Below are 27,016 nucleotides of genomic sequence, written 5' to 3'. Positions count from 1 at the left end.
CGGTGATCTTGCGGCGAATCCACCACAGAGACCACCATTATCGTGTACAGGACTGGCCGCTGAAAAGATGGATATCTCGGTTGTGGCAGCAACTGCTGCCGTGACCAAAATATCCATCTTTAAAGTGCCAACGTATATGTACATGAACCGGTCGCTAATTAAAGAATAAAAAATAAATAAAGTCTTATCTAAGCTTGACCATCAGCTTCTCCCTGTTCTTCACCGACAGCGCCATCTCCCTTTATCTGAATTTGCTAAGCTGTCTTTCACTTCCTGAAAAACACACCCAGCACTGGTTTCTGCTGTACAACCATAGACTTTCTGATTAACCTTTAGTCCATGTGCTGAGAAATCCAATGCTTTTTAATTTGTTACATTCATCTATCTTCTCCAGGGATAAGGTACCACTTGCATATGTAAGAGATCATCTTGTATACTAAACATCCTCCTATGTCATCAAACAGGGGCCAGTCGCCCATAGGGGCATCCTTTACCAGATTGGAAACATTTTAACAAAATTTTGGCAACTAATTGGTATACGAAAGGTTGGTTGGGCCCCAGTCATGTCCCTATGGGCAAATGGTCCCTGTGTGATGACATAGAAGGACGTTTGAGCCTGAGTGGTCTTTGTGTACCCCAGTCATGTCCCTATGGGGGACTGGTCCCTGTGTGATGACATAGAAGGACGTTTGAGCCTGAGTGGTCTTTGTGTACCCTAGTCATGTCCCTATGGGCGACTGGTCCCTGTGTGATGACATAGAAGGACGTTTGAGCCTGAGTGGTCTTTGTGTACCCTAGTCATGTTCCTATGGGCGACTGGTCCCTGTGTGATGACATAGAAGGACATTTGAGCCTGAGTGGTCTTTGTGTACCCTAGTCAGGTCCCTATGGGCGACTGGTCCCTGTGTGATGATATAGAAAGATGGTTTGAGCCTGAGTGGTCTTTGTGTACCCCAGTCATGTCCCTATGGGGGACTGGTCCCTGTGTGATGACATAGAAGGACATTTGAGCCTGAGTGGTCTTTGTGTACCCTAGTCATGTCCCTATGGGCGACTGGTCCCTGTGTGATGACAAAGAAAGATGTTTGAGCCTGAGTGGTCTTTGTGTACCCTAGTCATGTCCTTATGGGCGACTGTTCCCAGTGTGATGACATAGAAGGACGTTTGAGCCTGAGTGGTCTTTGTGTACCCCAGTCATGTCCCTATGGGCGACTGGTCCCTGTGTGATGACATAGAAAAACGTTTGAGCCTGAGTGGTCTTTGTGTACCCTAGTCAAGTCCCTATGGGCGACTGGTCCCTGTGTGATGATATAGAAAGACGGTTTGAGCCTGAGTGGTCTTTGTGTACCCCAGTCATGTCCCTATGGGGGACTGGTCCCTGTGTGATGACATAGAAGGACGTTTAAGCCTGAGTGGTCTTTGTGTACCCCAGTCATGTTCCTATGGGCGACTGGTCCCTGTGTGATGACATAGAAAGACTTTTGACCCTGAGTGGTCTTTGTGTACCCTAGTCATGTCCCTATGGGCGACTGGTCCCTGTGTGATAACATAGAAGGATGTTTGAGCCTGAGTGGTCTTTGTGTACAGTATTGCGGCAGCCACACCCCTACCCGCAACTCCCGTTGTCTTCTGGGAAACACACTGTTCCCAGGAGAGAGCGGGGACCAGTGATGGCGCCACTCGCTACCCGCGCATACGCAGTAAGGAACCGGGCAGTGAAGCCGCAACGCTTCACTTCCCGATTTCCCTAACCGAAGATGGCGGCGGGTGCAGGCGCGGGACGAGCAATTGCTTGTCCTCAGCTGGCGACTTCGCAGGCGCGCCGGTCAGGTAAGTTTCCATATTTTAAAAGTCAGCAGCTGCAGTATTTGTAGTTGCTGGCTTTTAAAAAAAATAAAAATCGGCAGAACCTCCGCTTTAACTAAATTTTGCTTCTTTTAAAGGATCATTCCGACCCCAAAAGAGAGTTTTGGATGTCAACCCTCATCTTTGTGTGTTCCAGCTCTTCCTCCTATATTCTCTGTAAAAATATAAATAAGAAACTAATTAGTGATACCCCTTATATTGGGCACAGCGAGTGTGCATATCGGCTGAGACTTCAGGGGCCAGGGCAGAGATCTCACCAATACAGTCATTGAAAGATAGAATTAGGCTGGGTTCACACTACGGTTTTCCCGTCCGTCAGCCGCATACGATTTATATGGAAAACCGTATGCGGCTGAAACGGACGGGAACGTATGGAACCGCACACATGTGCGTTTTCCATTAACATTAATGTTAAAGGAAAACGTATGCGTTTGCCATACTGTTTTAAAAACGACCGCAAAACCGTGGTTGAACACGGTTTTGCGGACGTTTAAAAAACGTTTTGCCAGCAAATCGTACGCACCCGGATGCATCTGAGTGCATACGATTTGCAATGCATTCTCTATCTATACGTTTTCCCGTCCGGGCCCGTACGTTTTCAATACTGAAATCGTATGCGGCTGACGGACGGGAAAACCGTAGTGTGAACCCAGCCTTATATAGATTCCTGTTACTCATTTTCCACCAACAGCACAATGCGCACACGTGTTATTTCTTCTACTACTCTGTAAAGACTGAGTCATCTGGTCTGCGACCCATGGCTGTGTGACTCACCACTATAGTGCTATGTCATAGACATTCCAGGAATTAAATTGTCACATCTTCGTATGCCAAGCCAAAAAAAGTTTTTCCTTGTTTTGAATAGAGTGTGGAAGCAAACGAAAAAAGAAAAAAATTGCAGCCCCACTGTGCCCATCAAGTGCAGCCACTGTGCCATCAATTGTCACCACTGTGCCATGCCATCAAATGCAGTCACTGTGCCATGCCATCAAACGCAGCCACTGTGGCATCAATTGTCACCACTGTGCCATGCCATCAAACGCAGCCACTGTGCCATCAATTGTCACCACTGTGCCATGCCATCAAATGCAGTCACTATGCCATCAATTCGCACCACTGTGCCATGCCATTAAACGCAGTCACTGTGCCATGCCATCAAACGCAGCCACTGTGCCATGCCATCAAACACAGCCACTGTGCCATCAATTATCACCACTGTGCCATGCCATCAAACACAGCCACTGTGGCATCAATTGTCACCACTGTGCCATGCCATCAAACGCAGCCACTGTGCCATCAATTGTCACCACTGTGCCATGCCATCAAATGCAGTCACTGTGCCATGCCATCAAACGCAGCCACTGTGGCATCAATTGTCACCACTGTGCCATGCCATCAAACGCAGCCACTGTGCCATCAATTCGCACCACTGTGCCATGCCATCAAACGCAGTCACTGTGCCATGCCATCAAACGCAGCCACTGTGCCATGCCATCAAACGCAGCCACCGTGCCATCAATTATCACCACTGTGCCATGCCATCAAATGCAGTCACTATGACATCAATTCGCACCACTGTGCCATGCCATCAAACGCCGTCACTGTGCCATGCCATCAAACGCAGCCACTGTGCCATCAAACGCAGTCACTGTGCCATGCCATCAAACACAGTCACTGTGCCATCAATTGTCACCACTGTGCCATGCCATCAAACGCAGCCACTGTGCCCCTCAATTGTCGCCACTGTGCCAATTGTCACCACTGTGCCCTTTAATTGTTGCCACTGTGCCCATTGTCACCACTGTGCCCATTGTTGCCACTGTGCCCTTTGTCGCCTCTGTGCCCTGTAAAATGCACTTACCTTTCTCCTTCCACGTCCCTTGATGTCTTCTCCCGCCTTGGTGACGCTTTAGCCAATCATGTTACCGATAACCGCTGGCTCTGATAGGCACTTCCGCACAGCCAACCAGCCGCCGTTATTCAGGTAGTCAGCGCTCAAGGTCCGGCCACCTGAATAGACCAGCGGCAGCTGGCAACAATAACATACATTCATGCAATGCATGAATGTATGTTATTTCAGTGGCGGTGCGAAGCCAGAGGGGGCGGCGTTCCAGCGCCCTCTATAGACGGACCGGCAAATGTAAGGAGACGTCAGCTGGTTAAAAAAAATCTGACATTTAGCTTGTGTGTATGCCAGTCCATATGGCCGGCTTCTGTCAGACGAGCATGCTTAAACAACCAGCATCCGACCGACTCAATGGCAGAGAACGCTGAACGAAGTGTTCTGGCGGCGGGGGGGGGGGGGGGCGGTTCGTCCACTTGTCTCACAACACAACAGCTCAGCAGGGGAAATGGCTGCACTGACTTCTCATAGTTAGTACAGCAGCTCCGGCCAGAGCTGACAGTTTCATAGTGTGTACCCGGCTTTAGATTTTCTCTCACTCCGCCGCCCCAACCTACAGGAGCAAGTGCTGTATTCCCCAAACACTTGCTCCGTAGTTTGGGGCAGCGGAGTGTAAATGCCCCGGCGTAGCCACGCGTATCTTCAAGGGGGCGACTTCTATTCAAATTAAGCGCGCCCCCGATTCTAAGTAACTGCGCATGCGCCGGGCTTAAAAAAGCCCAGTGCGCATGCTCCAGTTCTCCGCGGAAAACGTCAATGACGCCGACGTGTGCGTCATTGACGTAAAGTCGTATTCAAGAACGACTTAGGGAAAGACGTAGCCGACGAAAAAACACGACGCGGACCCGACGCTATCCATAACATGGCCTACGTGGGACATGCGGAAACGTACTCCTCATATAGCAGGAGTAAGTTTCCGCTTACACAAACGACGTTAGCGACGGGTACGCGACGCAAAACCGTTCGGGAATCGGCGTAGCAGGCTCATTTGCATAAACAAATGAGACCTTCACGTAAACGCCATCTAGCGGCGGGCGGTGTAATTACATTTAAGATCCGACAGTGTAAGTGGCTTACACATGGCGGATCTTAAGTGTATCTATGCGAAAATGATTCAAAGAATCAGTCGCATAGATACACGGGCCAAAAAAGAGAGATACGATGGAGTATCCTGAGATACTACATCGTAACTTCTCTCAGAATATGGCCCAGTAAGAGTTAGGCCGGCGTATCAGTAGATAAGTCGACCTAACTCAGAAACTACGCCGACTTATGTTTAAGTGTATGCTCAAACAGAGATATGCTTAAACATATCTAAGATACGACGGCTTGCGCCGTCCAATCTTGATTGCAATATTTTGGATGGCCGCTAGGTGGCGCTTCCATTGCGGTCCGCGTAGAATATGTAAATGAGTAGATACGCCGATTCACGAACGTACGCCCGGCCGACGCAGTACTTTTACGCTGTTTACGTAAGAGATAGACCGCATAAAGTTAGAGCTAGGCCCTATTGGAATAGTAATGTCAAGTATGGCCGCCGTTCCCGCGTCGAAAATCGAATTTTTTACGTCGTTTGCGTAAGTCGTCCGTGAATCGGGATTTACGTTGTTTACGTCCACGTCAAAATCAATAGGCCCGTGCGCGTACTTAGCTGCAATGCACACTGGGAAATGTAGGCGCCCGGCGCATGTGCAGTTCGCAAAAAATGTAAAAAACGTAAGGTCAAGCCCCATTAACATACAACACGCCCCCCTCAAACACATTTGAATTAGGCGCCCTTACGCCCGCCGCTTTAGGCTACGCCGCCGTAACTTAGCAGGTAAGTACATTGGGCCAAATTCTCAAAAGAGATACGCAGACTTAACTGCATTTTTCTAAATTTACATGGCGCGTATATTTGCGCACGATCGTCAAAACGACTTAAGCAAACATTTCCGTATTTTCAGCCGTACTTAAATTAGTTACACCTGCGCATTCCCGGGCGCAAATTACGCTAGGCTCGCCGCTGTTTTTGATAGGCAAAGATGCAAATGAGGGAGTTAGCGCGATTCTCAGAATTAAGTGTGTGTGCCGTATTTTCCGCCCTGTGCGCACCTGTTAGTTTTTCTGACTAAATTTCCACATTATAAAACCAGCCCTAATTTTACACATGCTGTGGAAGGGTTTGCTGTAGGTAGTGACTAGAGGTTAGAGCTCTAGTTGTGAAGGTTATTTTTGGAAAAATGCCAGGACCAGCTATGATTCTGACGGCACTTGCTGCCTTACAGGCACAAAGGAGGAGGAGGGCACAGAGGAGGAGGATGAGGGCACAGGCGCGAGTTTATCGTCCACGGCGTGATATTTGGCAAATGCCAGATTATGAGGTGATTGGCAACTACCGTTTTGATAGGGAGGCCATCCTGGAGATCACCCAACTCCTTCATGAGGATCTTATCGCCCCAACCCTACGTTCCCATGCCCTGACACCTCTCGAAAAAGTGATGGCAACCCTCCATTTTTTAGCGAGTGGCTCATTCCAGCGTGCATCTGTAGGTGTGGCTGGGATGGTGCAGTCATCAATGAGCAAATGTGTCCATCAGGTGGTCCCTGCCATACTGCGGCGCATGACCAACCAGTTTGTCATGCCCACCCAGGAGGACCAGCGTGTGCAAGCCATGACAGACTTTTATAACATTGCTGGCTTTCCAAGGACCATCGGGGCGATAGACTGCACCCATGTGGCACTACAGCCCCCCCATGATACTGAACACCTGTTCAGAAATAGGAAAGGCTGGCATTCGATAAACGTACAGGTTATCGTAGATGCACATGGCCTCATCTGGCACGTTTGTGCCAAGTTTCCAGGCTCGTGCCACGATAGTTACATCCTACGGCAGACCAAGATCTACAGAGACTTGGAGATGAACGTTTATGGAGACAGCTGGCTGATTGGTGAGTGACATTGGTGTCAGGTATGGCCCCCCCATGATGCAGACATCACAAGGGGCACATGCATGACTAATATCCTCCTGTCTTTTCCCTTACAGGTGACTCAGGATATGCGTTGGGACCCCACCTGATGACCCCCTTTAGGAACCCCCAAACACCCGGAGAACGGAAATTCAATGAGGTGCACATCCAGACCCGGGCAATAGTAGAGCGGACTTTTGGCCTTCTCAAGTCCAGATTTAGATGCCTTGACAAGACTGGGGGTACACTATTGTATTCCCCAGACTTTGTCTGCCAAATTATTGGGGCATGTTGCATCCTGCACAATTTTGCTTTGAGAAGGGGCCTGCATGTGGGGATTTGTCCTGACCTAACCCCCCACCCAGGCAATCCCCCCCCCAAACCCCTCTACCCGGTCTGCTGAGGGCCAGGCAATAAGGAGACAACTGTCTGAAGGCATCTTTGCCCAGTAAATGGACCCTAATTATCTTTTTGTTTTTTCTTTGCCCAGAACAAATCACAGAGATTATGTGACCTTAAAATATTTTCTTTGCAAATTAAATGCACATTACTTATATGCCAATGAGAATGTTTTTTTTTTGTTACAAAACGCACATTAATTATCTCACAATGAGAATGCATGAATGCACGTCACTGTGGTCCCTAGCACAGACACATCACATGCACATCGAATTGGATTAGATCCAAGTCCCCCCCCCCCCCTTTGGTACTTGGGAGCAGTAACGCCCCGCCACGGCTCCAATTATGTCACTGTGCATTCATACACCATTCAGGAACCTAGGATGACTTCTCCCTGGTCCTGGGGATCCATACTCCACCAAAACTGAGGGTGACACCCTTATGATTTCAGGAATGCCACCCCCCCACATTCACACATCATTCACACACATAAACCAAATCATAAGTACAGTAGCAAAAACAAATAATAAAAAAAATCAAAAGTACCCCTGCAAATTAAGGATGTTGCCGAGTGCTCCTTCTGGGCTGCCCACGGGCACGGGCACGGGCACGGCCACGGGGACGGCCACGGCCGACTGGGGGATCTTCAGGGGGGGGGGGGTCTGTGCAGGGAAGGGAGTATTTTCAGGGGGGGGACTGTGCAGGGGAGGGAGTATTTTCAGGGGGGGGGGGTCTGTGCAAAGGAAGAAGCAGCCTCCCCTGGTGTCTGTCCTCCTGCTGGCCTTCCCTCCAAGGCAACGGCTATCCTTGTCAGACAGGAAGTAATGTCAGCCGTATTGGCCTGCACAGCCCGGGTATTGGCCTGCACAGCCTGGGTGAGGGCAGTCACCTCCTGGGCCACACCTGTTGTGGCGTTCCTCAGGTCCCACAAACAGGTGATGACCCCCACGGAGTTGGTGGCCACGTCACCCAGTGACTCCCTCATTGCACCCAGGCTGCGCTCCACCTTGGTCATTGTTTTTTGTATTGCAGACAGACTGCGGGTCTGCCGGACATTGTCCCTCAACAGACTGACCGGCAGACGCACCAACCCCCCCCTGTTTTCCGGGGTCGGCCTCCTACTTGCCCCTGAGGCTTGTGGCCTTGGAGGAGGAGTTGGAGTGAGCCATGGGTGCTGCTGCATGTTGGAGGAGGGTTGGAAGGGGCGACCCATGATGGTGGCCTGACTGCTGGGCGCCTGTGGGGTTTCCTCAGGGGATGATTCAAAGGTCATATCTTGGCCCATCATTATTTCCTGCCCAATCAGAATATTGTCATCTTCCTCCCCCTCATCCTCCTCCCAATCAACATCCAAATTAGGGGAGTTGTGGGCACTCCCCTCCCATGGCGAATCCTGCCCTTCTTGGGACTCTGCATCAGCCTGTCTTGGGGGTGGTGCAGCAGCCTGCCCTGATGGGCCAGCAACCTCCTGACCTGATGGGCCAGCAACCTCCTGACCTGATGGGGCTGCCACCTCCTGGGCTGATGGGGCTGCCACCTCCTGGGCTGATGGGGCTGCCACCTCCTGGGCTGATGGGGCTGCCACCTCCTGGGCTGATGGGGCTGCAACCTCCAGCGATGGTCCTGGTCTCCCCCCCCCCCGCCGCATTGATCCGATCGGTGATCTTTTGAAGGATCTCCTTCCTCCTGGCCGGGGTGGTGTTGTGGCTCTCAGGGCCATGGAGAAATCGCCCAAATTTAATGACGCCCTGAGCAAGTATATGCTTCTCTGCCAGGGTAAAATTAAGCTTCCTGCGCTTGGGAGCCATGACAGACAACACCCAGCAACAGGGAACTCACCCAAAAAACTAACAACAATACACACACACAACAAAGAAAATACAAACAAGCAAAATTAAAAAATATACAGACAGCTACTATAAATTCAAAAACTAACTGGCAAAAAAGGAAAACAAAAAACAATCACACACCAAAAAACAAACACTTATCAAAAACAAACAGGCAAAAAAGGAAAACAAAAAACAAACACTTATCAAAAACAAACAGGCAAAAAAGGAAAACAAAAAACAATCACACACCAAAAAACAAACACTTATCAAAAACAAACACCAACTATACCCTCCAACTCCACAAACACTTTTCTCACAAACAAATCTTACCAACAAACACTGACAAACGTTCAAAGCAGAAGCAACTTGCTTTAGGAAGGGAACACAGGGAAATACTTTTGCAATTGAAATCTGTTTGACTGGGGCTATTTAGACACAGTGCGATCTTCAAACTAAGTACGCTTGGCCTTTTACCTATCTCACTGATTGCGCTGACCAAAGTTCTGCACATGCGCAGTGAGGTCTAGATTCGTGCGCGCATGCGCAGTACGGCCGGCACTTCATTTGCATGGGGTCACGGCTCATTACAATGAAGCATGCCCACTTCATTCCCACTTGCCATAACCACGCCTTACGCATTGAAACTTAAGTTAAGGATGGCGCAATTTTGTGCGCAAATGCACTGAGAATACGGTATTTACGACACCAATTTAGGGCGCCGTAACTTAAATGACATAAGTTAGATAATCCTAAATTTACACAGGTTTTTGAGAATTTGGCCCATTGTGAATCATGTACTTGCCTCGCTAACTTACGGTGGCGTAGCTTAAATGCAAAGTTAGGCATAGGTACCTGAATCTACCTAAAAATCTTTACTGATGCTTATGTAGAGAAGTTCAGAAGTATTGTCATTGCAGTTCCCCTGGTTCCCCTCTAGGTGTCACTGTCTGATAGTGCTTAATCGGCTCAAAAGTGATATGGTCCAGAAATATTAAGACGGAATAAAGGTGGTTAAAGCACCGGGAAAAGATGCTATCCACTAGAGATACACGATTCTGGCTAAAATGAGAATCACAATTTTTTTGCATAGAATAAACATCACAATTCTCTCACGATTCTCACGGTGTAACATCGTCTTTCACATTATACAAAAAAAAAAAAATAATAATAATAATTAGGTAACTTTAATGTTTAATCTTTTTTAAATTCATTAAAGTGTATTTTTTTTAATTGCTTTTGAAAAACCACTGCACGAATACGGTGTGACAAAAAATATTGCAACATCCACCATTTTGTTCTCTAGGGTCTCTGCAAAAAAAATATATATATCATGTTTGTGTGTTTCAAGTAATTTATAGCAGGAAATAATGATTTTTTACTTGTAAGCAACAAATGGCAGAAAAGGTTTGGGGCCGGTTTTAGATAGATTTGTGTAATAATGTGCGGGCGTAACGTATCTCTGATACGTTACGCCGCTGTAAATTAGGGCGCAAATTCCGTATTCAGAAAGAACTTGCGCCCTAAGTTACGGCGGCGTATAGTATGTGCTCCGGCGTAAGCCCGCCTAATTCAAATTTGGATGATGTGGGCGTGTTTTACCTAAATTTAGTGTGACCCCACGTATTTGACGTTTTTTACGCCGTTCGTATGCGCCGTTCGTAAAAGAATCCCAGTGCGCATGCTCGAAATTTCGCCGAAAATCGTCAATGCTTTAGACGTGAACGTAAATTACGTCCAGCCCTATTCGCGAACGACTTACGCAAACGACGTAAAAAACTCAAAATTCGATGCGGGAACGACGTCCATACTTAACATTGCGTACGCCTCATAGAAGCAGGAGCAACGTTACGCCGGAAAAGCCTTACGCAAACGACGTAAAAAAAATTCCACCGGGCGCACGTACATTTGTGAATCCGCGTATCTAGGTCATTTGCATATTCTACGCTGAAAACAACGGAAGCGCCACCTAGCGGCCAGCGTAAATATGCACCCTAAGATACGATGGCGTAAGAGACTTACGCCAGTCGGATCTTAGCCTAATTTTGGCGTATCATGCTTTCTGAATACAGAAAGAAGATACGCTGGCGCAGCTTTGAATTTACGCGGCGTATCTATAGATACGCTGGCGTAAATTCTTGCTGAATCCGGCACTTGGTCTTTAACCACTTCCGGACCGCCGCACAACGATATCGGTCGGCTGTGTGATGGAGATATCTCTGTTGCCATAACCCAGATATCCTCGTCTTCAGCCAGCGGTCCGGTTTTCAATAATGGCGGTCTCTGCGGCGGATTCGTTATCGGTGGCGGGAGAGGACCCCCCCTCCCGCCATCCTTCTGTGTCCTCCGCCACTTACCTGAGCCGTCGTAGCGGCGGAGGCGATCAGGTCTTTGTCGTGGATGGGTATGGAGACGAGTGAAGGGAAGATGGCCCCCACCCATCTCCATACCATAGCAGGCCGGAAGCGATGTCGAAACAACACCTCTGCCCATAGCTTTTTTTTTATTGCATTTTAGGCTGCTTTCACATTGCAGCGTCGAGCCGCGGTGACGGTATAGCCGCGCTATTTGTAACGCGGCTATACCATCGCGTTTACCGCGATATTCGGGCGCTAGTGGTGAGGTTTTAACCCCCGCTAGCGGCCGAAAAAGGGTTAATACCGCCCGCGTTGCAGGCGGTATTACCGCGCTTTCCCATTGATTTCAATGGGAAGGCGCGGTATAGGAGCGGCAAACACACCGCTCCTATACCGCGGTAAAGATGCGGCTAGCAGGACTTTTGGAGCGTTCCTGCTAGAGCACCGCTTCAGTGTGAAAGCCTTCGGGCTTTCACATTGAAGACTACAGGGCATGATTTTTCATGCGGTATAGCAGCGCTATTTTTAGCGCTGCACCGCATAAAAAACGCCCCAATGTGAAAGGGGCCTTAGTCTAAATATGAGATCTGAGGTCTTTTATTATATCATATTTAAGAGGACCTGTCATGCTTTTTTCTATTACAAGGGATGTTTACATTCCTTGTAAAAGGAATAAAAGTGACACAACTTTTTTTTTGTAAAGTAAAATAAATAACAAAACAAAAAAAAAATTCTTAAAGCGCCCCGTCCCGACGAGCTCTCGCACAGAAGCGAATGCATACGTGAGCAGTGCCCACAAATGAAAACGGTGTCCAAACCACACATGTGAGGTATCGCTGCGATCGTTAGAATGAGAGCAATAATTCTACCATAGGCCTCATCTGTAACTCAAAACATGCAACCTGTATAATTTTTTAAACATTACATATGGAGATTTTTAAGGGTAAAAGTTTGTCGCCATTCCACGAGCGGATGCAACTTTGAAGCGTGACATGTTGGGTATCAATTTACTCGGCGTAACATTATCTTTCACATTATAAAAAAAAAAAATGGGCAAACCTTACTGTTGTCTTATTTTTTTATTTAAAAAAGTAATTTTTTTCCAAAAAAAGTGCGCTTGTAAGACCGCTGCGCAAATACGGTGTGACAAAAAGTATTGCAATGACCGCCATTTTATTTTCTAGGGTGCTAGAAAAAAATGTGTAATGTTTGGGGGTTCTAAGGGCCATATTCTCAAAGATTCTCCGCCTGCTTCGCTTAGGGCACTTACACTCCGCTGTCCCAACTTACTGGAGCAGGTGTTGTATTCCCCAACCACTTGCTCCATAAGTTGGGACATCGGAGTGTAAGTGTCCCGGCGTAGCCTGGCGGATCTCCAAGGGGGCGGCTTCTATTCAAATGAAGCGCGCCCCCGATGCAAAAGAACTGGGCATGCGCCGGGCTGCAAAAAGCCCAGTGCGCATGCTCCAGTTCTCGGCGGAAAACGTCAATGACGCCGACGTGTGCGTCATTGACGTAAAGTCGTATTCAAGAACGACTTACGTAAACGACGTATCCGACGAAAAAACACGACGGGGACCCGACGCCATCCGTAACATGGCCTACGCGAGACTTGCGGAAACTTACCCCTCATATAGCAGGGGTAAGTTTACGCTTACGCAAACGACGTTAGCGACGGTTACGCGACGCGGACTCGTTCGGGAATCGGCGTAGAAGGATCATTTGCATATGCAAATGACTCCTTCACGTAAATGCCATCTAGCGGCGGCCGGCGTCATTGCATTTAAGATCCGCCAGTGTAAGATGGCGGATCTTGGGCCAGATTCACAAAAGAGATACGATGGAGTATCTCAGATACACCATCGTATCTCGGATTTTTTCTGGTCCTATCTATGCACCTGATTCATAGAATCAGTTACGCATAGATAGGGCTGAGATCCGACAGTGTCACACTGTGTTACACTGTCGGATCTTTTTTTTTATTTAAAAATGGCGCCGGGGGCGTTCCCGCTGATTTACACTGAATAATATGTAAATCAGTGAGATACGCGAAATTCACGAACGTACGCGGACCCGACGCTGTGTTCTTACGTCGTTTCCGTAGCGGTTTTCCGTCGTATACTTACCCTTTCTAAAAGCAGGGGTAAGTATTGTTAAGTATGGCCGTCGTTCCCGCGTCGATTTTGAAATTTCCTACGTCGTTTGCGTACGCCGATTCACGAACACGCGCGTCGCAAGTCCCGCTCACGTCGCAACCACTGACGTCCTATTGACGTCAGTGGGAGCAATGCACGCCGGGAAATTCCCCGGACGACGCATGCGTATTTAAATCGGCGCGGGAGCGTGCCTGATTTAAATATGACACTCCCCTAGCCGCGGAATTTGAATTCCGCTGGGGGAGTTAGGATCCGCCGTCGCAAGTTTGGAGGTAAGTGTGTTGTGAATTTGACACTTTCCTCACAAACTTGCGAGGGCGGATCTTAATTCACATAGGTTACACGGATCTAAAGATCCGCTAACCTTTGTGAATCTGGCCCCTTAAGTGTATCTATGCAAAAATGATTCTGAGAATCAGGAGCATAGATACACTGGCCTAAAAAGGGAGTTACGATGGAGTATCTGACTTACTCCATCGTAACTTCTCTGAGAATATGGCCCTAAGTAATTTTCTAGCGAAAAAAATGTTTTTAACTTGTAAACACAGGGTCTGAAAAACATGCTCGGTCCTTAAGTGGTTAAAGATGTGTCAAGCCTCGTACACACGATAGGTTAACCAGAGGACAACATTCTGAAGGACCGCTGTCCTAGGTTAACCTATGAAGCTGACTGATGGTCCGTCGTGCCCACACACCATCAGTTAAAAAAACGATTGTGTCAGAACGCTGTGAGGTAAAACACAACGACGTGCTGAAAAAAACTTTCAATGTTCAATGCTTCCAAGCATGTGTCGACTTGATTCTGAGCATGCGTGGATTTTTAACCGATGGTTTTGCACACTAACAATCGGTTTTGACCTATCGGTTAGGAATCCATCGGTTAAATTTTAAAGCAAGTTGACATTTTTTTATCCGAAGGTTAAATAACCTATGGGGCCCACACACGATCGGTCTGGACCGATGAAAACGGCCCTTCAGACCGTTGTCCTCTGGTTAACCTATCGTGTGTACGAGGCCTCACAGGTACAATAAAAAGACAACTTCTCAGAACAAACAATCAATGTTAAGCTTGTGAGGTACAACCATTACTTCGTACTGTATTATGAAAGGTCAAGACACATTTGATAAATTTAGTACATTTTAATGGTCGGTTTATTTTACCAGTGAGAGACAGAATAACAACAAAACTATCCAGAAAAACGCATTTCAAAAAAGTTATAAATTGATTTGCATTTTTCTGTGTGAAATAAGTATCAATTTACTCAGCGTAACATTATCTTTCACATTATAAAAAAAAAGGCAAACTTTACTGTTGTCTTATTTTTTAACTTAAATATTTTTTTCCAAAAATAGTGCGCTTGTAAAACCGCTGAGCAAATACGGTGTGACATAAAGTATTGCAACAGCTGCCATTTTATTCTCTAATATGTTTGATTTTTTTGTCTGGGGGTTCTAAGTAATTTTCTAGCAAAAAAAAAAACTGTTTTTAACTTGTAAACAATAAATCTCAGAAAGAGGCTCGGTCCTTAAAGGAGTTGTAAAGGTTCCCTTCTAACTGTTTTTTTTCTTTGTTTTCTTTGTCTGAATTTCTCACTTCCTGTTCCTTCTCAGTAAGCTGTTCTGGCTGACTAACCCCCACTCGGATGATGGGGGCAAGCTTACTGAGGAGGAACATGAAGTGAGAAATTCAGACAAAAAAAAAAAAAACATTTAGAAGGGAAATGGAAGGAAAAGGTAAGTGAACCAACAATGCACTAGCTTAAAGGAACCTATTTAGAAAATAAAAAAACAAACCTTTACAACCCCTTTAAGTGGTTAAATGGTTAAACTTCCTTCATCTACATGCCAGTTCTTTCCTTTGATAAAAGAACAAAAAGATACTTTGTTTATACCTATTCGCATTTTGTATTAAAACTTGGCAAACTGCCTGGATTTTGTTTTTCCAGCAGTGAGAACTCTCTGCACTTGTTAGAAAGATCGTGACATGCTGTTTTGAAGATCGGGAAGGGAAAAAGATTGTGCTTTTTCGATTCTTCACAACTAATCGTACAGCTCTAGTATCCACCCACGGATCCTAAAAGAATCCTAAAAGAATTGAGCTCTGTCATTTCAAAGCCATTGTTTATCATTTTTAGGGAATCGTTAATGACTGGAATGGTACCACTGGATTGATGTAGGGTCAATCTGGTGCCCATATTTAACCACTTCAATACCAGGCACTTTCCCCCCTTCCTGCCCAAGCCAATTTTTAGCTTTCAGCGCTGTCGCTTTTTAAATGACAATTGCTCGGTCATGCTACACTGTACCCAAACTACATTTTTATCAATTTGTTCCCATAAATAGAGCTTTCTTTTAATGGTGTTTAATCACCTCTTGGATTTTTATTTTCTGCTAAACAAATAAAAAAAGACAGAACATTTTGAAAAAAATAAATGTTTCTGTTACAAATCTTTGTAAATAAGTACATTTTCTCCTTCACTGATAAGGCAGCACTAATGGGCACCGATGAGGTGGCACTGATGGGCACTAATATGCGGTACTAATGGGCACTGATAGGCGTTACTGATGGGCACTGATATGCAGCACTGATGGGCATTGATAGGTGGCACTAGGCATGTGCAATTTTTTAAGTTACGAATACGTTTTCCGTCAATTTTCGTTATTTTAGTTGATTCGTTAACATACGAATGAACGAATGGTTTAGCGCAATTGATAACGAATAACGATATTTTCAAAATAACGAATATGAAAAACAACGAAGATACGAAAGATGAAAGAAACGAAAACAAAGAAACAACGAAAATACCGAACCCAAAAAAAAAAAATAATTACGAAAAACAAAATGAATGAAAATGCAAACTTACTAATATTCGAAGACCGAAAAGAAAACGAAATGCCGAACAAAGACTAAAAAACGAAAATCAAAACTAACGAAAATTAAATTACGAATCTTCGGAAAACTGAAATGAAAACAACGAAAATACAAAATAATGTAAATTAGCTTTCGTTAGTACTGAAATATTTCTGGACATTGACCAATAGCCACTGAGCGCTGTCCCTTTCCTCTGAAGAGGTTTGTTCCTTCCCCCAATGAGCTTCTTTCTCATTACCTCCTGGCTCCTTGTGTCTTTTTCTGTGTTAGACTGCAGTGCATCTAATTTCTAGATTTGTATTTGTAATATCTGACATATTTTAGTTTTCTTCTACGTCAGACTTCATTCTAGACAGGGCGTGTGTGCTAACTAAGACAGTCAAGTCAATCACAGTAAAATCCGAATTACAAAATTACGACGAGTGTGTCGAATAAACGTAAAATGTATTCTAACAGAATTACGAATGCAATAAAATCTACAAAAGTACGTTTTTACAACCAAAGGAAATTAGACATGAAAATACGAATGATCATAAAGCAACGAAAATAGATTTCTTTACGAAAATACGAATGCGGCATGATGGAAAATATAATGTAAATACGAATAACAAAACAACGAAAATGAAACTAACGTAAAAACGAAGGAACGAATAAAATCATTTTAAAAATACGAACGCGGCAGAATACAAAATATAACGAAAATACGAATCTCGATTCAACGAAAAATAAACTAACAGAAAAAAACGGAAACGGAAAAAAGAGTGTTACGAAAATACTAAAGAGTACGAATACGATAACTAACGTCTTACGAAATTACGCCTCGTTACGAATCACGATAAACGAACAGAAACGAAACAGAAATAAACGAAAATTTTTGCTGTGCACATGTCTAGGTGGCACTAAAGGGCACTCATAGGTGGCACTGATAGGTGGCACTGATGAGTGTGGCACTGATATACACTGATAGGTGGCACTGATGGGCATCACTGATAAGGAGTCACTGCAGGCATTAGTGATGGGCACTGATTGGCATCAATTGTGGCACTGATTGGTATCCCTGGTGGACATGGGTAGCATACCTGGTGGTCACAAGTGATGGGCATCACTGGTGCTCCTGGTGGTGTCCCTGGTGGTCCTGGATGGGCATCCTCGAGGGGACTGCGCTCATAATTAATCAGTGCCGACACCCCTGTCAGAGGAGCAGCCAATCAGCTCTCCTCTACTCACGTCTGACAGACGCGAGTGAGGAAACGCCAAATACGCGGCTATTCCTGTTTACACCGTGATCAGCTGTGATGGGACCCAGCTGATCACATAGTAACGAGTCTCTGTCAGAGACTTTTTACCTAAATTGACACGCCACACCACCAATCGCCACCCTGCGTGCCCCCCAGTGGGCTAACTAAACCACATTGCGCACTCATATTGCTATATGGCGGACGGGAAGTAGTTAAAAAGGGATCAAAGGGCCTGATCCACAACGAGCGGGCTTAACTTAAATACTCGGATTTAAGTTACACCGCCGCAAAATCTCTACCTAAGTGCCCGATCCACAAAGCACTTACCTAGAAATTTTGAGCGGTGTAACTTAAATCCGTCCGAGGCAAAGGCGTTCCTAATTTAATGGGGCGAGTCCCATTTAAATTAGGCGCGCTCCCGCGCCGGACGTACTGCGCATGCTCCCGACGTAATTTTCCCGACGTGCTTTGCACGGTTTTACGTTGCGCCGGGTTTTGAGAATCGCGACGGGCGTAAAAAAAAAAAACGAGTTGCGGCGAAAAAAAAAAAAAAAATGACAGCGACGCTGGATAGAAGGGTCTGCTTTTATATGGTGTAAACAGTTTAGGCCTTGTAAAAGCAGCCCTAATTTTGCTTCGTGGATCTCCGTAAGTCCTAATTTGCATACCCGACACTGGATTTCGGCGAGAAATGCCCCCAGCGGCGGCTGCGGTACTGCATCCTAAGATCCGACAGTGTAAGTCCCTTACACATGTCAGATCTTCTGCCTATCTATGAGAAACTGATTCTGTGGATCAGTTCCATAGATAGAAACAGGGATACGACGGCGTATCCCTTTTGTGGATCAGGCCCAAAGTTTTTATCAAGTAACTATAGACCTGTTAGTTTAACTTCTATAGTTGGGAAGATACTGGACAGTTTAATAAAAGACCACATAGATGAGTTCTTGCTGGAAAAAAGTAAGTAAGTAAAGCCTTGGCGGTGGACGTGGTAAACTTGGATTTTGCAAAAGCGTTTGATACAGTTCCCCACACATGGCTCATATGTAAGGTAAAGTCTACAGGCTTGGAAATATCAGTTTGTAGCAGTGGCGGCTGGTGCTCAAAATTTTCGGGGGGGTGCAAAAAATTGCAGCCTCACTGTGCCCATCACATGCAGCCACTGTGCCATCAATTGTCACCACTGTGCCATGCCATCAAACACAGCAACTGTGCCATCAATTGTCACCACTGTGCCATGCAATCAAACAGCAACTGTGCCATCAATTGTCACCGCTGTGCCATGCCATCAAACGCAGCCACTGTGCCATCAATTGTCACCACTGTGCCATGCAACACAGCAACTGTGCCATCAATTGTCACCACTGTGCCATGCCACCAAATGCAGCCACTGTGCCATCAATTGTCACCACTGTGCCATGCCATCAAACACAGCAACTGTGCCATCAATTGTCACCACTGTGCCATGCCATCAAATGCAGTCACTGTGCCATCAATTGTCACCACGGTGCCATGCAACACAGCAACTGTGCCATCAATTGTCACCACTGTGCCATGCCATCAAATGCAGTCACTGTGCCATCAATTGTCACCACTGTGCCATGCCATCAAACAGCAACTGTGCCATCAATTGTCACCACTGTGCCATGCAACACAGCAACTGTGCCATCAATTGTCACCACTGTGCCATGCCATCAAACGCAGCTACTGTGCCATCAAACGCAGCCACTGTGCCATCAATTGTCACCACTGTGCCATGCCATCAAACGCAGTCACTGTGCCATGCCATCAAACTCAGCCACTGTTCCATCAATTGTCACCACTGTGCCATGCCATCAAACGCAGCCAATATGCCCCTCAATTGTTGCCACTGTGCCAATTGTCACCACTGTGCCCTTTAATTGTCACCACTGTGCCCCATGATGCCACTGTGCCCATTGTCACCACTGTGCCCCATGATGCCAATGTGCCCATTGTCACCACTGTGCCCCATGATGCCACTGTGCCCATTGTCACTCACCACTGTGCCCCATGATGCCACTGTGCCAATTGTCACCTCTGTGTCCTTTGTCACCACTGTGCCCCATGATGCCACTGTGCCCATTGTCACTCACCACTGTGCCCCATGATGCCCTTTGTGCCAATTGTCACCTCTGTGCCCTTTGTCACCTCTGTGCCCTTTGTCACCACTGTGCCCCATGATGCCACTGTGCCAATTGTCACCTATGTTCCCTTTGTCACCACTGTGCCCCATGATGCCACTGTGCCAATTGTCACCTCTGTGCCCTTTGTCACCACTGTGCCCCATGATGTCACTGTGCCCCTTTCCCTGTAAAAAGCACTTACCTGAGGATTCCATGTCCTCCCTCGATGTCTTCTGCCGCTGTGGTGAAGCTTCAGCCATTCAGGTTCCTGATAACCAGAATCCGGGAACCTGATTGGCTGAAACGGCCGTTTGTCTTATGCAAGGAGCGCAGATTGCCTGCGCTCCGAGTATAGACATCCGAGTGCCGGAGAAAAGCCTATCAGAGCCGCTGGTCGCCACTGGTTTGTAGTGGTTAATGATTCTTACTCTTAATGTTCTAAGGTTATCAGTGGTGTACCCCAAGGTTCAGCGTTGGGACTCTTTTTAATACCTTTATAAATGTTATTGGGTTTGGGATCAAAAGTAACATTTCTGTCTTTGCAGATGACACCAAGCTATGCAGTGGAATATCCTTACAGGATGTCTCCAACTTACAAGCCAACCTCAATGCTCTGTCTAATTGGGCGACTATGTGGCAAATGAGGTTTAATGTTGATAAATGTAAAGTTATGCACTTGGGGACTAAGAATATGCATGCACCATACATAATAGGGGGAGTACAACTGGGAGGATCCATAGTTGGGAAGGATCCGGGGGTTTTGGTGGATCATAAGCTAAATAATGGCATGCAATGCCAAGCTGCGATTTCCAAAGCGAGCAAAGTCCTTTCTTGTATAAGAGAGGTATGGACTCCAGAGAGAGAGAGAGAGAGATATCATTTTGCCCCTGTACAAATCATTAGTAAGACCTCATCTGGAATATGCAGTTCAGTTTTGGGCACCAGTTCTCAAAAAGGATATCAGGGAACTGGAGAAAGTGCAGAGAAGGGCAACCAAACTGATAAGAGGCATGGAGGAGCTCGGCTATGAGGAAAGATTAGAGGAACTGAATTTATTCACTCTTGAGAAGAGGCCATTAAGGGGGATATGATCAGTGGTGGCCTGTCCATTAGGGGTGCCTGGGCGACGCCCCCTTTATCCATGCATCAGGCCCCCTGATCTACATACAGGGAGCCGGACTATGTATTCCAATGGGGGGGTGTATTTTTTCGAAGCACGTGATTAGAGTAGGGATGAGCCGAACACGCCCCCCCTCCCCTGGTTCGGTTTGCACCAGAAAATGCGAACAGGCAAAACATTTGTGTGAACATGCGAACACTGTTAAAGTCTATGGGACACAATCATGAAAAATCTAAAATTCTAATTGTAAAGGCTTATTGCCATAAAAAGTACATGGGGTCCCGTGTCCTGCCCAAGGGGACATGTATCAATGCAATTTTTTTTTAAATTACATTTTTTTCGGGAGCAGTGATTTTAATAATGCTTAAAGTGAAACAATAAAAATGAAATATTCCTTTAAATATCATATAATGCCGGTGGGGGGGTCCCCTTAATCTGCCTGTAAAGTAGCGCATCTTTCTCATGTTTATAACAGTTCCGCAGGAAAATTTAATTTCTAAAGGAAATTTTTTTATTTAAAATTGCTTGCGGCTGTAATGTATTGCCAATGAGAAGAGAGACACCCAGGAGAGCCAAGATCAAAATGGGATTCAGGTAAGTATAAGGAAGGGGGGCCTTGGAGCTGCACCCAGAAAGTTTTTTGTTTTGGATAAAGTGGAGAGGAATTAGAACGCTAGTCAGTTTTTAATGCTGTCTGTGTCCCCTTTAACTACTTAAGGACTGTAAGGATTTACCCCTTTCATGACCAGGTCATTTTTTGCGATACGGCACTGCGTTATTTTAACTGACAATTGTGTGGTCGTGCAACGCGGTACCCAAATAAGATTGATGTCCTTTTTTCCCCCCTACAAATAGAGATTTATTTTGGTGGTATTTGTTTACCTCTGCAGCTATAATGTTTTTCACTATAAACAAAAAAATATCATCAATTTTGAAAAGAAACCCCCAAAGAGAACAATATATTTTATTTTCTGCTTCAAAACATATCCAATACTCCTACCCCCCCCCCCCCCAGGAGACTGACGTGCAGGCGGGAAATGGACGATAAGAGGCTGTAAAATCTTTCTCCACCAACACCAGTCTCTCAGTCTACTCACAAGAAATACATGACCCCCATTACAGAAGTCATACAGTATACAGCACTGGGGTGTAAGATGTTCCCATGATCCGACACAGTACCCGGCAATGGAGCCTCCAAATGATTATCAAAGAGGTTACCTGCCGATTCTCCGGACAACAGGATCTAGAAGAGAAAAATAAATCTCCCATGGTGAAGTACATTGAAGCAGGTGGACACGGCAATGTCGTTGTGCGCTCCACTGCTTTCCACTGTGGGCCCACAGTGGAATGCAGGTCCCCTTGCTTCTTTTTAACTTTGCACACTTTTGAAGTGTTTTTAGCGCTTGAATTTTAATAAAACGCCAACATACTTCACCATGGGAGATTGTTCCTTTTTCACTTCTTGATCCTGTTGTCCAGAGATTTGGCTGGTATCCTCTTGGATGATCGTTTGGAGGATCCATTGCCGGGAACATCTTACACCCCAATGCTGTATATGACTTCTGTAATGGGGGTCATGTATTTCTGGTGAGTAGGCTGGTGTTGGTGGAGGAAGATTTAAGTCTCTTGTTTGTTGGATTCACGAGATCACTGTATTATTGGAAAACATTTGATGACTTTTTGGACATATATTATCTTCTGGACACTGCACATGTGTTGGTATCCACTGGATATTAGGTGGTCATATCTATGCTCATTTATTTGCACTTTATGATTGTCTAGCACATTTTTATAGCATATTGTTATCATCACCCAGTGGTTGTTCACATTATTGCAATTTGCACTTTATTGTACAATTTACCCTGAGGCCTTGTACACACGACCGAGGAACTCGTCAGAAAAGACACATCGTTTTCCTTGACGAGTTCCTTGTTAGGCTTGTCGAGGAACTCGACAAGCTTGCTTTGCGTACACACGGTCAAGACAAAATCTCCTCGTTCTCAAGCGCGGTGAGGTACAACACATACAATGGCAGGGGAAGTTCGATTCCACTGGCACAACCCTTGGGGCTGCTTTTGCTAATCTCATGTTACTGTGTGTTAAGTAAAAGTTTGGTAAGACGATTTGCACTTTTCAGTCTGTTACAGCGTGATAAATGTGTTATCTCCATTACAAACGCTACTTTTACCGAAGGTGCGCTCCCGTCTCATACTTTATTCTGAGCATGCGCTGGTTTCTTAGCATACACACGATCGTGTTTCTTGTCAAAAACCAGCCCGACGAGAAACACGACGAGGAAATTGAGACTCCCGTTGAGGAAAACTTGTTCTTTTTTTTCCTCGTGGAGTTCCTTGACAGTTTCCTCGATGAAAAACATACACAAGACCGGTTTCCTCGGCAAAAAAGCTCTGCCACCAAGTTTCTTGATGGATTCTGTCGAGGAAAACGGTTGTGTGTACGAGGCCTGAGGGTGCACTTTATTAGGTTTAACCTTATAACAGGCAGCCCCTAATAATATCATTTTGAATTTCAACACACCTTTTGCGCATGTAGGAAATAACACAGTTACTCCTCTTTTCACATAAGGACATGGATTACTGGAACCAGGTCCTGTGGTCTGAAGATAAACTTATTTGGTTCAGATGTGTCAAGCATCTGTGGCGGCAACCAGGTGAGGAGTACAAAAACAAGTGCGTCTTGCCTACAGCCAAGCATGGTGGTAGGACTGTCATGGTCTGGTGCTGCATGAGTGCTGCTGGCGCTATGGAGCTACAGTTCATTGATGGAACCATGAATGCCAACATGTACTGTGACATACTGAAGCAGAGCATGATCCTCCCTTCGGAGACTGGGCCGCAGGGCAGTATTCCAACATGATAACAACCCCAAACACACCTCCAAGACGACCACTGCCTTGCTAAAGAAGCTGAGGGTAAAGGTGATGGACTGGCCAAGCATGTCTCCATACCTAAACAGTATTGAGCATCTGTGGGGCATCCTCAAACAGAAGGTGGCGGAGCACAAGTCTCTAACATCCACCAGCTTTGTGATGTTGTCATGGAGGAGTAGAAGAGGACTCCAGCGGCCACACAAAATATTGACACTTTGGGGTTGATTTACTAAGGACAAATAGACTGTGCACTTTGCAAGTGCAGTTGCTCCAAAGCTTAGTAAATGGGGTAAAGCTTCACTTTGCAAAGAATACCCAATCACATGCAAGGAAAATGAAAAAAAAACAGCATTTTTGCTTGCACATGATTGGATGATAGAAGTTAGCAGAACTTCTGCTCATTTACTAAGCTCTGGAGCAACTGCAAGTTTTCAAAGTGCACAGTCTATTTGCCTTTAGTGAATCAACCCCTTAGTACCCAATTTGGACATTTTCACTTAGGGGTGTACTCACTTTTGTTGCCAGTGGTTTGGAAATCAATGGCTGTGTGTTGAGTTATTTTGAGGGGACAGCAAATTTACACTGTTATACAAGATGTACACTCACTACTTTACATTGTAGCAAAGTGTAATTTCATTCTTCAGTGTTGTCACATGAAAATATACAGAGTGGGCCATTTATATGGATACACCAAAAACAAAAGTTGGATTCAAAATGGCCACCATGGTCTCCACACATCTTGAAAAGTTTCCCCCCTTACATATACTATTGTGCCACAAACAGGAAGTTAATATCACCAACCATTCCCATTTTATTAAGGTGTATCCATATAAATGGCACAACCGGGTGGATTCATATAAATGGCCCACCCTGTATAATAAAATATTTACAAAAATGTGAGGGGTGTTTTTTTGTTTTGGGGTTCGATTTGCTTTAAGAATAGACCTGTATTTTATTGTATAATTAATAATCTTATTGACACCACTTCTCTATTTTTTTCCAGATGCCTCGGAAGAAGGTGGTTTTTGTGGCACTCCTGTTTTTTCCTTGTTTGGGTATGTTTGGGTTCTTCATCACAAACTATCAGACTGACTTGTGCTTTTTTTGTTTCCACAAATCAGAAAACCGTTTTTCCTTTAAAACTGACTATAAAAGGAACCACTTCATGACGGTGCCTGAATCAAACTGCAAACAAAACCCTCCATTTCTGGTGCTCCTGGTGACTACAACATACGACCAGATAGAGGCGCGAATGGCAATCCGCAAAACGTGGGGGAAAGAGCAACTCATCCAGGGAAAGCGATTGGTGACCTTCTTTCTTCTTGGCACAAGCCCCAGTAAACTCGACAGTTTATCCGAAGAGTTGAACACTTACAAAGACATCATTCAAAAAGATTTTGTAGACACGTATTACAACTTGACCATAAAAACGTTTATGGGTTTAGACTGGATTGTGAATCATTGCCCTCAGACCCACTATGTCATGAAAACAGATACAGACATGTTTGTCAATACGTATTACCTTGTTAAACTTCTCCTGCGTAAAAATCAGACTTCAAATCTCTTTACGGGGATACTAAAGTCAGACGATGCCCCTATACGTTATGTCTTTAGCAAGTGGTACATAAGTAAAAAGGAGTATAATGGTGAGAAATACCCCCCCTTTTGTTCGGGTACAGGCTACGTGCTATCCGTAGATGTTGCCCAAAGGATTTTTAACATCTCATTCTCTTTACCATTTTTTAAACTTGAGGATGTGTACATAGGAATGTGTCTGGAGAAGTTGAAGATCTCATTACAGGAGTTACACACTAAGCCTATATTTTTTGCTTCTAAGCCATCATTCTCTGTGTGCGCTTATCGGAACCTTGTGACATCTCATGAAATCAAGCCACAGGAAATAGTCCTTTACTGGGAGGCCTTACACAATGCACAAGATGAACAATGTTGAGGAACCTACAAAGATGTTTCCAGCTATTCCATACTTTAAATGTTTTACCGGGATACTGCAAAATATTTCTATTGAAATAGGTGGAAAGTTCAACGATTTACAGCCAACTCATTCACTTTGACCTTAGGATCAAGGGTAGTGTGAAACCTTGAGCCCTTGATAAAATAAGCTGTCCATTGACAGCCCTTTTGTTTTTAAAGTAATATAATAGATTCTTATTCTGATTCATGAATGTCTACGACAATGCCTCCCCTAAAAGCCAGTCCTAGTCAACCTAGCTGGCTTAAGGCCTGATTCACACCTATGCATTTTTAGTGATTTTTGCATTTTGCAGATTTGTACTACAGCTCGTGTTCCATAGGAAACCATGGCAAATAGACTGTAATGCAAATCGGAAAAATGCAAAAAGCACTAAAAATTCATAGGTGTGAATCAGGCCTTAGGTAGGAGTTTAGACCTCACACAGTCCTCATCGTTTTAGTGGACATTGGTTGTAATGACAGGTAGGTGTCACTATAGGAATACAGCAGATATTTATACTGCCAACGGAACATTTAAAGCCATTTATGTTAAAAAAATAATTCACTTGCCTTTTTATAATCATTTTTTTGCACTTTCCGTTGTTTCAGCCTGTTCATTCTTTACAGTAACAAGGCTGGTGGTGGATGGGAATATCCTGTAGCTTGCAAGAATGTTTTAGCTACCTATAGACTACAATTCCCAAACTTCCTTGCACCTTATGCAGATTGGGTGAATGCTATTGACTGTTACCAGCCTTGGCACCTGGGAGCTAAAATGACTTAGCAGCCCATGGAGTAGGGTGACCACATTTCCAAACTACCATTCAGGGACACCCTCCTTCACAAAAATCAGTTTGTGCTGTAATGACAGTGAACGGACACAAGAGGTGGGATTTATGATTTCTCCAATCACAAGCAGGTCATGGGGATGTGCTCCTCCAGACATTTATGTGAAAATATAGATGCGCTTAAATTAACTTAATGTATGGTACTCAGTACAGATAATATAAATTACAAATTCACAGTGAATCAAATCCCAAACACAATGTGAAATGTGATAAACAGTCCTAATGATGAATAAATCCACAATGCCTCTCCTCTGATTAGTGGCGCTCCCAGCGCTCCAGCTGTAAAGATCAGGTGTACAGGAACGATCATAGGCAAAAAAGAAAAGAAAAAAAACCTCATTGCGCAATGATATTATGTACGATGGAATAAGGACAGACTACATCTGTAGTGTGTACACTCACGAAACCCAGCTCTATTTCAGACATGTAGTACGCCACTCAGTTAGCAGGTCTCCTCACTCGGATCCGACAGCCTCG

General features: G+C 45.2%; 1 protein-coding gene across 2 annotated transcripts in view; it reads left to right on the top strand.

The window, feature by feature from the left end:
* The window catches only part of LOC120927962 (beta-1,3-galactosyltransferase 5-like), a 156,245-nt gene extending 130,234 nt beyond the window's left edge, over positions 1-26,011 (top strand). For both annotated transcript variants that reach the window (XM_040338989.1, XM_040338990.1), the window contains exon 2: positions 24,724-26,011. In XM_040338989.1, the coding sequence (XP_040194923.1) occupies positions 24,724-25,671 (948 nt within the window). In that variant the 3' untranslated portion in view covers positions 25,672-26,011. The remainder of the gene's footprint in view (positions 1-24,723) is intronic.
* Positions 26,012-27,016: the final 1,005 nt, after the last annotated feature.

Source organism: Rana temporaria, chromosome 2, assembly GCF_905171775.1.
Source record: "Rana temporaria chromosome 2, aRanTem1.1, whole genome shotgun sequence".
Lineage (NCBI taxonomy): Eukaryota > Metazoa > Chordata > Amphibia > Anura > Ranidae > Rana > Rana temporaria.
The sequence above is the reverse complement of the archived record's forward strand: the minus strand, read 5'-3'. Positions and strand labels throughout refer to the sequence as shown.